The sequence below is a fragment of the Hemibagrus wyckioides genome, linkage group LG11, assembly GCF_019097595.1.
Source record: "Hemibagrus wyckioides isolate EC202008001 linkage group LG11, SWU_Hwy_1.0, whole genome shotgun sequence".
Lineage (NCBI taxonomy): Eukaryota > Metazoa > Chordata > Actinopteri > Siluriformes > Bagridae > Hemibagrus > Hemibagrus wyckioides.
Genome location: NC_080720.1, coordinates 2958473 through 2970851, shown reverse-complemented (window position 1 = coordinate 2970851; position 12379 = coordinate 2958473). Strand labels below are relative to the sequence as shown.

Genomic DNA, 12379 nt, shown 5'->3' with positions numbered 1-12379 from the left:
TCAAAGCCGTGCTGCAGGATGCTACACTGGTGGGGAGTATTAGACATTCATTACACATTCATTAGATATTCATAAGATGTTTATTATATGATTCTCGTAGACAAGTGACGAGAAACTTTACAGATATTGCCGAGATTTTCCAGTAAACATCTCTAAACAAACTGCTAGAATCTGCTATCTGGTTTAGCATCACACTGATTCTGAAATAAAAACAGGATCCACTCTTTGGTCGCAAGCGATCCTAATCTGCCTAGGAAATGAACTGCGATAAAATCTGTGTGAATATAGAGTTAATAAGCTGGGAATCTTCTCATTCAGTGAAGTCTTCATTACTGCTCTCGTGAAATTGCTTTCGTTTATGATTTTAAAAAGTTATTGCAAACTTGCGGCACTGTCGAGTTCTGATCTGCATTCTGATTGGTGGAAAGCTGGAAGAGTTTATGGATGGAGCTAACTTGTTTCATGGAAACTTCACAAGAATAACTTTACACTGAAAAAAGACATTGTTTTATGTATAATGGGGCAGTGTTGGCTCAAGTGGTTAAGGCTCTGGGTCGTTGACCGGAAGATCAGGGGTTCAAGCCCCAGCACCGCCAAGTTGCCACTGTTGGGCCCTTGAGCAAGGCCCTTAACCCTCTCTGCTCCAGGGGCGCCGTATCATGGCTGACCCTGCGCTCTGACCCCAACCTTCAAGGATGGGATATGCGAAGAAAGCATTTCACTGTTCTGTAATGTATATGTGACAAATAAAGGCTGTTTCTGTTTCTAATATGTTTAATTTATGTCGTAATTGTGTAACTGGTTCTGTTTTATTTGTGTATATGAGGTAGTAAATGTGGTACACTGGTGTTTAATGCTAACAAGAATTCTGAAATTAGCTGATTGCTAGCATGACTACCTGTTGAGTTATTATTGTAAACATTAGTGTAACAGATCATGGTAACACAAAGGGAAGAACACATTATTATTTACACAAATACATATTTAAAGGTGACTTCAAAGAAAAAAAAACAAGAGAGGAGAAGCGAAGAGAGGAGAGGAGAAGAGAAGAGATGTGAGGAGAGGAGAAGAGATGAGAAGAGGAGAGGGGAGTGGAGAGGAGAGGAGAGGAGAAAAGAGAAGAGAAGAGAGGAGAGGAGAGGAGAGGAAAGGAGAAGAGAGGAGAGTGGAGTGGAGAGGAGAAGAGAAGAAATGAAAAGAGAAGAGAAGAGAATGAAGTAGAGAAGAGAAGAGAAGAGAAGAGAAGGAAAAAAGAAAAGAAAACAAGAGAAGTGAAGAGAAATTAGAAGAGAAGAGAAGACAGGAGAAAAGAAGAGAAGAAAGGAGAGGAGAAGAAAAGAAAGACGAAGAGAAGAAAGGAGAGGAGAAGAGAAGAGAAGAGAAGAGAGGAGAGGAGAGGAGAGGAGAGGAGAGGAAAGGAGAAGAGAAGAGCACATTATAAGAGCACAGAAAGGAGAATAAACGTGGACTTAGATGTTCAGCATTCACATATAGGTGTGATGATCAGGGGTGCACATACTTTTGTCCATATCGTGTTATAAATAAAAGTTTATGTGGCTTATATTCATTTTAATATTTATATTAATCAAATGTCTGGCTTTTAGGAAATCTCATAATTAAAAAAAAATACAGGATGTTTTTAATTTATTTGCCAAATTAATTATGCAAATTACGAGCTGACGCTTAGCAAAACATTAAGTAACATTAAGGCGCTAGCATCAGTTCAGAATCAGTTAAAGAGTGTGTTCAGACTCTGCAGATGAGAGCTGCGTCTTTCTCCACACCCCAGGATATTAGTAGTGTGTCATTTTCTTGATTCTCCTCATTGCTGGAAATGAATCTGGCATCAATACATCATTTCTCTAGACTTTTAACACACCATTAGCTTAATTTATGCAGAAAAGCAAAACGATGCAGAATTCAGGCGATTGTTTACGACTTTATAAATCTCCAAATTGATACGTGTTTCTTTGTTTTCTTTCAGTTCCTCCCAAAATATACGACATCTCGCCGGACGTCACGGTAAACGAAGGCGGCGATATTTCACTCTTCTGTTTAGCCAGCGGGAAACCAGAGCCGAAGATCACCTGGAGACACATCAGCCCTTCAGGTGAGCTACAGGACCTCAGCCAATCAGGAGGCAGCAGATCGATTCATTCGGTCCAGCACATAGAGGTCAAGAGCTTCGGGTCATTTTCACATCAAACATCAGAATGAAGAGAAATTAATAAGATCATACTGACCACAGATCTTCTGCTTTTGCACAGCTAAGTTAAGTTACGAAGCACATATACATGTCACATATACATTACAGCACAGTGAGATTCTTTCTTCTCATATCCCATCCTTGGGGGTTGGGGTCAGAGCACAGGGTCAGCCATGATGCCGGACGCTCAGGTGCCCAGTGGTGGCAGCTTGGCGGGGTTGGGGCAACAACACAGAGCCTGTGATGTATTGAGATGCTTTTCTGCTTAGTACAGTTATAGAGAGTGTTTATTTGAGTTACTGTAGCCTTCCTGTCAGCTTGAACCAGTCATCCATCTTCACTGGATGTTTTTTGTTTTTTGCACCACTCTCTGTTGGAATGTTTGAGGATGAAAATTCCAGATCAACAGATTCTAAAAAAAAAAACAAACCAACCCGTCTAACACCAACAACCGTGACACAAAGTCATTCTGATCTGAACATTGACCAACCCGTAGTGGTTTCTAATCCTGATCATTTTTTCCAGTTCCAATAAAGACTCAGGTAAATCCGTAGGTTATCTGATAAGACTCAATCCAGCTGTTCTGATCCATTCACATGTGGATCACATCATACCATAGATTTCCATAAAAAATTCTTTGCACCAGATCTTAACTCACTAAACCCCTCACTTATTATTCAGCTCATTATCATAAAGAATGTAAGCTTGATTTTACAGATATTCCGAGAGTCAGAGAGAGGGTTTTTTTGTGTAATCCTGTTCAAATCAGCAGAAAGACTTTTTTTTAAGCTCCTAAAATTGTATCTTAACCTTCAGACTAAGTTTGTAGACAAACAGATAAAAACAAACATGGAGGTGAAAGTGATGCTGGAAGAATTGAGTCTTCTTAATGAGCCAATGTGAGGAGATGTACAACATGCTCTATACCTTTAAGGATCAACAAAGAACAGCCATGTGTCCTTCCTTCCTTCCTTCCTTCCTTCCTTCCTTCCTTCCATCCATCCATCCATCTGCCCATCCATCCATCCATCCACTCAATCATCCATCCATCCTTTCATCTATCCATTCATTCATCCAATCACCCAACCTTCCACCCAACCATCTATCCATCCATCCCTTAATCCATCTGTTAATCCATGCAGCCCTCCATTAATCCATCCATCCATTAATCCATCCACTCAATCATCCATCCATCCATCCATCAATCCATCCATGCATCCATCCACCCATCCTTCCATCCATCCATCCCTTAATCCATCTATTAATCCTTGCATCCATCCATTAATCCATCCATCCATTAATCCATCCATCCATCCATCCATGCATCCATCCATTAATCCATCCACCCAATCATCCATTCATCCAATCACCCATCCTTCCATCCATCCATCCATCCATCTATCCCTCCCTCCCTCCCTCGAGTTGTCAACCTACTATTTCTTTTAAATTTGTTAACATAATATTCACTGAACCTTTTTTATTCAACATTTGTGAAATATGACTACAAACTTTAGAAATATGAAAAAACAAATACCAGTGAAAATTGGACAGATGCACTTCACTGATCTTCAGCTGGACATTTGGGAAAAATTCCAGTAAACTACAAAAAAAAAAAAAAAAAACATTTGGAAGTTGCATCTTCAGATCTGTCAGATTGATTATATGCAAACTGCTTTAAATACAGCTTTAATTTACATAACTCAAACAACTTCCTCATCTCCAGTGTCAGTCTTACACCAGTCCTTATTTCTGGAAATAATAAATCTACTCTAGAGAGCATGCTAGTCTAGTTATTTAGCTAGGACTGGTGTGTAGTTATGTTTCCAGTGTGAATGATGTGTGTAATACAGTGTGTATATCAGCAAAGGCCCAAAAAAATAAAAACACCAAGTGTGAAAGCAGTCTAAGTCTGTAAGTACAGGTGTGTAGATACACGAGAGAAGAGTATACACGTAAACCTGTCAAAAACAAACAAACAAACAAAAACAAGTGACCGTAATCACACTTAAATCCTAAATTATAACTCTCCAATGCCAGTTTACAGGTGCTGGTTTTTAATCCTTGTCCCCTGAAATACCGTATTATCCTTTATTTATGGCTGTGACATTCTCAAAATATGACACGTACATAGCGCCGTGTTGCGTCTAAAATATATATAATAAAAAGCCCCTGGAGAGATTGTGCATTAAGCTCATCTTGACTTTCTCGTCCCGTCACTGAAAAAAAGACGTATGCACTTTACCAGACTCGTGTGCAAATTGTCTGGCACAGCAGCAATTTTCAGCGTTCCTGGATTTTATGAAGATGCATGTTGCACTTATCTGATAATTGAAGGCTTCACTTATCTTCTGCCTGTCATTTTCCTCCTCTAGCACCTTTCTGCTATTGAATTCCTCTTGTTACGAAAAGCTTCGGTGAGTCATAAAAAGCTGCGTTTAGTGAAAACGGGGGTTCTTTCGCTGTACAGGTTCGACATTGGGAGCTTGTACACGGATCGAGTGTGAATCAAAAATAATAATAATAAAAGATCAACATGAAATGTCACTATATTATCTGTGAAAACATTATCCGTGAACTGATGTAGCGCTGGGGCTGAAAGTGGAACAGAGGACGCTTGGGTGCGCTGGAAAAATCTTCCAATGGATTAAAGACTAAAGTCGTTTTGATTTTTTTGGTGCTTGTAGTTCAAATGTAAAGTTAAAAAAAAAAAAAAAACAACTAGCCATGCATTGCTAACGATGTTAGCATCAGGTGTCAGTTCTACCGCATGCTCGTTTACTCATTAAAATAAATAAGCCTGGTGTAGCCTGTCACGCTGATTAGCAGGAGACAGGAAGTGACAGCGATCTGGACGTACGTCACGATTAATGATGAAAGGAGTGCAGAGAGCGAACCGTGCTCTGTGAACATGTCAGGACGAGGAACTACAGCACCTTCTAACAATAGAAGTTATAAAACCTCATCAAGTGACAACCACAAAACATGCACTCTGAGTCTGAGAAAATTCCCTTCACACATCTGGAATAAGACGTCATTCACTGTTTCAGGGGTTTTCAGGAAATGAATAAAACATTGATGGGACACGCTGTTATGAGAATAATAATTGACTACAGAGGGAGGTGTTTCCTCTAGCAGCTTGACTTCACCTGTTTTATTCCTCTTTAACTCAATTCTAGGACGTTTGTGAATCATGTTCCAGATAAGTAGCTGTGTTTTTGTTACAGTTTGAATCCACAGTGCTATAAGGAGTTCATAGTGTGTCATAGTTAATCCAAAGGAACATAGTGAAAGCGTAGTGTGTCATAGCAAACTCACGGTGCATCATACTGAACCTGCTGGTTCATAAATGGGGTATCACATGTGTGTTAGTCCATAATGTGTCATAGTGAGTCCATAGTGTGTCACAGTTAGTCCATAGTGTGTCATAGTGAGTGCATAGTGTGTCATAGTGAGTCCATAGTGTGTCCCAGTTAGTCCATAGTGTGTCATAGTGAGTCCACAGTGTGTCGCAGTTAGTCCATAGGGTGTCATAGAGAGTCCATAGTGTGTCATAGTGAGTCCACAGTGTGTCGCAGTTAGTCAGTAGTGTCATAGTGAGTGCATAGTGTGTCATAGTGAGTCCATAGTGTGTCCCAGTTAGTCCATAGGGTGTCATAGAGAGTCCATAGTGTGTCATAGTGAGTCCACAGTGTGTCCCAGTTAGTCAGTAGTGTCATAGTGAGTGCATAGTGTGTCATAGTGAGTCCACAGTGTGTCCCAGTTAGTCAGTAGTGTCATAGTGAGTGCATAGTGTGTCATAGTGAGTCCATAGTGTGTCCCAGTTAGTCCATAGTGTGTCATAGTGAGTCCACAGTGTGTCGCAGTTAGTCCATAGGGTGTCATAGAGAGTCCATAGTGTGTCATAGTGAGTCCACAGTGTGTCGCAGTTAGTCAGTAGTGTCATAGTGAGTGCATAGTGTGTCATAGTGAGTCCATAGTGTGTCCCAGTTAGTCCATAGGGTGTCAGAGAGAGTCCATAGTGTGTCATAGTGAGTCCACAGTGTGTCCCAGTTAGTCAGTAGTGTCATAGTGAGTGCATAGTGTGTCATAGTGAGTCCATAGTGTGTCCCAGTTAGTCCATAGAGTGTCATAGTGAGTCCATAGTATGTCACAGTTAGTCCATAGTGTGTCATAGTGAGTCCATAGTATGTCACAGTTAGTCCATAGTGTGTCCCTGTTAATCCATAGTGTGTCACAGTTAGTCCATAGTGTGTCATAGTGAGTCCATAGTGTGTTATTGTGAATCCATTGCGTGTCATATTAAGTCCATTGTCCGGCATAATATTACCTTAATGTGTCATAACAGTGACATAGCGTTCCACTCTGCCTGTGAGAATAAAAGTATGACCTCATTAATATTCAAATGCATGTGATTACTAAATGGTCTAAGTAATTAAAATAGGAAATCGGCTTTAAGGGAATTTGACAGTGCTAACCCGTGGCATTTATAATTGAGTGAATAACAAAGCAAACGCCTGTGTAAGAGTCTGATAATGATGTTTGTGCATCAATACAGAATCATCGAAGAGAATCGGGATGCATCAGAGACCCAATTATTTTATTTTTTTACCATTGCTGCGTCTGTAGTTTACAGCCCTGTGAATTACTGCAGCGCTTTATCCTGTTTAGTCGAGTAAATAACGAGTGAGCCAGAAGAAAGAGTCAGAAAGCGCACATTGGTGTCATGATGGCGACGACAACAAGGATGACAGTAACAACAAGAAGCAGTCCAAAATCTCTCTGCTCTCAGCAAAACACTCCCCAGACTCGCCCGTCTCTCCTCCTCACCGCAATAAAACCGGCAGAAACACTTTGCCAGTGCGACTAAAGAGTTCATCAGGGGAGAAAGTGGCCACTCTTACACTGGTCAAGTTGATTTCAATCCAATTGAGCATAAATATCACTTGTTGAAAAGCAGACGCCTGAAACAAGCCCAAAACAAACAGCATGTGAAATTGCCTATTGTGACGCTTGGGCAAAGTGTCTGGAAATTGGACAGCGGTGATTTTCGCAGGTCACAGGCTCAACCCAGGTGATGTTTATTAAAGCTTTGGGTGTTATTCAGGCTCAAATCCCGTACTTTAGCTCATTTAAAATCGCTGGAGAAGATCGCCGAGGTGCGTGTGGTAAACCTCCACGAATGAAAGGTGACGTTTTTATACCCGCTCCTCATATTTCTCTTTTTACTGAACAGAAAACTGAACTGAATGTTGATTATAACATAAAAAAACAAAAAACAATTTCGATTTCACTGACCTTATAACCATATATAAATATTTCTCTGGCTCTGTTCCCGCCCCTCCTCTTGATTTCTGTCTAGATGAAATTTCGTTTTAAAGACTGACATCTTTTTTTCCCTCCATCACCGTAAAAAAGAGAAAAAGCCATCACTTCAGGACCGACGTGACCTTTTTTTTCCCCACTAAAAAGCAAAATGCATTTCACAATGGGAAGAAGTACTCATCTTTTTTCTTTTTTTAATATTTCGAGACACTTTTTCCACTAGAGAGGTTTGGCGATGGTCCGTGTGAAAGGTCATTTACAGCCATGTCGTTCTGCCTACGCTTCCTGACCAGTAAAGCTTTCCATGAGCCACTTCTATTGTGATTTACAGCTTTGGAGAAGACAGAAGTGTGACCCTGGGATTTGATTTCGAGTCGTCGTTCATCAGCTTTGATTAGGTTTTAAAACTTCGGGGGTGACTAAAGTCAACAGCCTCTGTCTTTCCAGTGTCGTTCCTATAACCTGTACGTTGGGGTGAAATGACGTTACATTGGTGATACAACACATAACAATGTCGTGTCACGATACACAAGATGGACATAATGTGCAAATACACACCAGTGTAAGATGAATGCAAAAGGATACAATAAATACACAGGACAGCGTTTATAAACTAGACAGCACGATACATATTTTTACCATAATAAAAACCATAGTGTGTCCATAATGTCATAGTGAGTTCATAGTGTCATAGTGACTCTATAGTGTGTCATAGTGGCTCCCTAGTGTGTCATACTGAAACCATAGTGTGTCATATTGAGTCCATGGTGTCATAGTGTTATGCTGTTTCTCATGTAAAGCTGCTTTGAGACAATGCTCTTTGTTAAAAGCGCTATACAAATAGAATTGAATTGAATTGAATTGAATAGTGAGTCCATAGTGTCATAGTGACTCTATAGTGTGTCATAGTGGCTCCTTAGTGTGTCATACTGAAACCATAGTGTGTCATATTGAGTCCATGGTGTCATAGTGACTCTATAGTGTGTCATAGTGGCTCCTTAGTGTGTCATACTGAAACCATAGTGTGTCATATTGAGTCCATGGTGTCATAGTGACTCTATAGTGTGTCATAGTGGCTCCTTAGTGTGTCATACTGAAACCATAGTGTGTCATATTGAGTCCATAGTGTGTCATAGTGACGCTATAGTGTGTCATAGTGGCTCCCTAGTGTGTCATACTGAAACCAAAGTGTGTCATAGTGAGTCCATAGTGTGTCATAATGAGCCTATAGTATGTCATTGTGAGTCCATAGTGTGTCATAGTGACTCTATAGTGTCGTAGTGAGCTCATAGTCTGTCATAGTGGTTCCACAGCATGTCATAGTGAAACCACTGTGTGTCATAGTGACTCCATACTGTCATAGTGAAACCACTGTGTGTCATAGTGACCCAATAGCGTGTCCTAAGTCAGTCCATAGTGTGTCATTGTGACTCCATAATGTGTCATACTGAGTCCACAGTGTGTCAGTGACTACATAATGTGTCATATTGTATCATAGTGTGTCATACTGAAACCATAATGTGTCATAGTGATTTCATAGTGAGTCTGTAGTGTGTCATAGTGATTTCATAGTCTGTCATAGTGACTCCATTGTGTCATGGTGGAGATAATTCTTCTGTGTGGAAAAAAAAACAAGCTGCTGTCCTTTCAGAAAAAAATAAAACAAAAAAAAACCTAAAACCAGAATAGATGCAGTGCAAGATGGAGTCATTTATTACTGCTGAAAGGGACGGAGCTGGATGCCGAATTAACAGCGCTGCTCGTGGGCTGATATGAAAACCCACACGATTGGATAAAGTCTCTGTTATTGACAGGGGAGAGAGTATAGGCTCCTCCCACACAGAGAGCACAGCCATATTCTCTCTCTCTCTCTCTCTCTCTCTCTCTCTCACTAGTCTGAGTGCAGTTGCCAGAATTTGAATCTACTTGTGATCTCTGGAGCCAAATAATTATAATTTTTACTGAACTAATAACACTTCACAATGTAACGTTAAAGTTTAACGCCATATTTAGTAGTACTTTTTATTTAATCAACTCCAGTCTGATTTTTCTGTTTATAAGCTAAATTTGCATATCGTTCTTTTTATTCTTCTTCTTTTTTTGTGTGGCCTGTGATTTCACGGACGTTCGTGCCGACATTTAAATCAGTAACTCGGGAACAAAATCGCTTTTTCCCCCTCTTCTGAATTGTGCTTTCAACACAATCGCCATCTCACACTGAGGCACAGTTGACGCTTAATCTGTAAAGTGCAGAGCCAAACTGAAAAGTTAGCAGGCTTAGTGGGAGAGACGGTATTAAGAGAAAGCAAATTGGTGTGTGTGTGTGTGTGTGTGTGTGTATGTGGGGAGGGGGTGTGTGTGTGGGATAATTCATAGCTGCCAGCTCGTTGAATACCCACAGGAAACACTCATGCACCTTTTAGTCGTGTGCTGCTGTATTCTCTCAGGGGTTAACTGTGGAAATGGAGAGAGCGCCGTCGCCTCGCTCTGTAATGTATTCTCCAGCTGCACTCGTCCTATCAGCAGCAGGCAGACCTGAAGGAAACACGCCGTGTGCTCTCCACACAATGTGAGAAATTGCTTACTGTGACTGCGCTTAACACAGAGCAATGTGGGATCACAGATTAACCTCCTCTGATTTGCCTAATTTGGTCGGCATGTTGCTGCAGCGTTCCGCATAAAAAAAATAAATAAAAAATTCGCCGCATATTTCGTTTCCTTGCACGGTTCAGAGTGCACTTAAGATTGTTTACGATAACGCCTGGCTTTATGTGTGTGTCTCGGAATAGTCTTTAAGAATGGCCTCCGGGGCGTTTCACGTACGTGTACACCAGGACTACATTTGATTGAATGTGTCAGGAATCGCTGCTAATTCTGACCTTTGCTGTAATGAGTATGATAAGTGATGGTGTGATGTGAAATCTCTGTAAAGAAAAAATACATGTCACTATGACTCTATGCTTTCAGTAAGACACACTATGAAGATGACTCAGTATGGCACACTATAAAGTCACTATGACAAGCTATGGACTCACTAAGACACACCATGGATTCACTATGACACACTATGGCTTCACTATGACATGCTATGGACTCACTATGGAGTCACTATGACACACTATGGTTTTAGTATGACACACTATGACACATGGTTGACTCATTTTGACACACTATGGTTTCACTATGACACACTGTGACGCAATACAGACTCACTATGACACGATATGGACTCCCTATGACACACTATGTTTTCACTATGATACACTATGGCTTCAGTATGACATGCTATGGACTCACTATGGAGTCACTATGACATGCTATGGACTCACTATGGAGTCACTATGACACACTTTGCTTTTAGTATGACAGGCTTTGACACACTATGGAGCCACTATGACACACTATGGTTTTAGTATGACACACTATGACACATGGTTGACTCATTTTGACACACTATGGTTTCACTATGACACACTATGACGCAATATGGATTCACTATGACACGATATGGACTCCCTATGACACGATATGGACTCCCTATGACACACTATGATACACTATGGCTTCAGTATGACACACTATGGCACAATATGGACTCACTATGGAGTCACTATGACACACTATGGTTTTAGTATGACACACTATGACACTATGGTTTCACTATGATACACTATGGTTTCAGTATGGACTCACTATGACACACTGGCACAATATGGACTCACTATGACACGCTATGACTATGGTTTTAGTATGACACACTATGATACACTATGGTTTCAGTATGACTCACTATGACACAATATGGACTCTATGACATGCCATAATTATACTCATTATATTTAGCCATAATGAGTATGGTAAGTGATGGTGCGATGTGAAATTTCTGTAAAGAAATTATGCAAAAAATATACATATCACTATGACACTATGGTTTCAGCATGATACACTGTGGATTGGACTCACTATGACACACTATGGAGTCACTATGACACAATATGGACTCACTATGACACAATATGGATTCACTATGACATGCTATGGACTCACTATGACACTCTATGGTTTTAGTATGACGCACTATGGCGTCACTATGACACACTATGGTTTTAGTATGACGCACTATGGCGTCACTATGACACACTATGGTTTTAGTATGACACACTATGACACATGGTTGACTCATTATGACACACTATGGTTTCACTATGATTTCAGTATGACACTATGACATGCTATGGACTCACTATGACACATTGTGGAATCACTATGACACAGTATGGTTTTAGTATGACTCACAATGACACACTATGGACTCACTATGACACAGTAAGGACTCACTATGATACACTATGGATTCACTATGACACAATATGGACTCACTACGACACACTATGGACTCACTACGACACACTATGGATTCACTATGAGACTCTGTGTAAAGATGTAAATTCGACGCATATTCCATTTCCTTCCACGGTTCAGATTGCACCGTTGTTTACGATAACGCCTGGCTTTATGTGTGTGTCTCGGAATAGTCTTTAAGAATGGCCTCCGGGGCGTTTCACGTACGTGTACACCAGGACTACATTTGATTAAACGTGTCAGGAATCGCTGCTAATTCTGACCTTTGCTGTAATGAGTATGATAAGTGATGGTGTGATGTGAAATCTCTGTAAAGAAATTATCCACTCGGTTAATCACAGATAAAGATCCTCCTGGACGAGTTAAACAGTGCCGGCTGGTAGTCGAAGCCGTCGCTAGAACAAATGATGCAGAGCAGCTTTTGAGATATTTCACTGGAAATCTGAAATTATTGACAGATCTCCACAGGAGTGATTTACTTTTACACCC

The 12379-nt window shown here is 40.5% G+C and overlaps 1 protein-coding gene across 3 annotated transcripts in view; it reads left to right on the top strand.

The window, feature by feature from the left end:
• The window catches only part of negr1 (neuronal growth regulator 1), a 186279-nt gene that overhangs the window by 81458 nt on the left and 92442 nt on the right, over nucleotides 1–12379 (top strand). For all 3 annotated transcript variants that reach the window (XM_058402881.1, XM_058402882.1, XM_058402883.1), the window contains exon 3: nucleotides 1985–2110. In XM_058402881.1, coding sequence (XP_058258864.1) covers nucleotides 1985–2110 — 126 coding nt within the window. The remainder of the gene's footprint in view (nucleotides 1–1984; nucleotides 2111–12379) is intronic.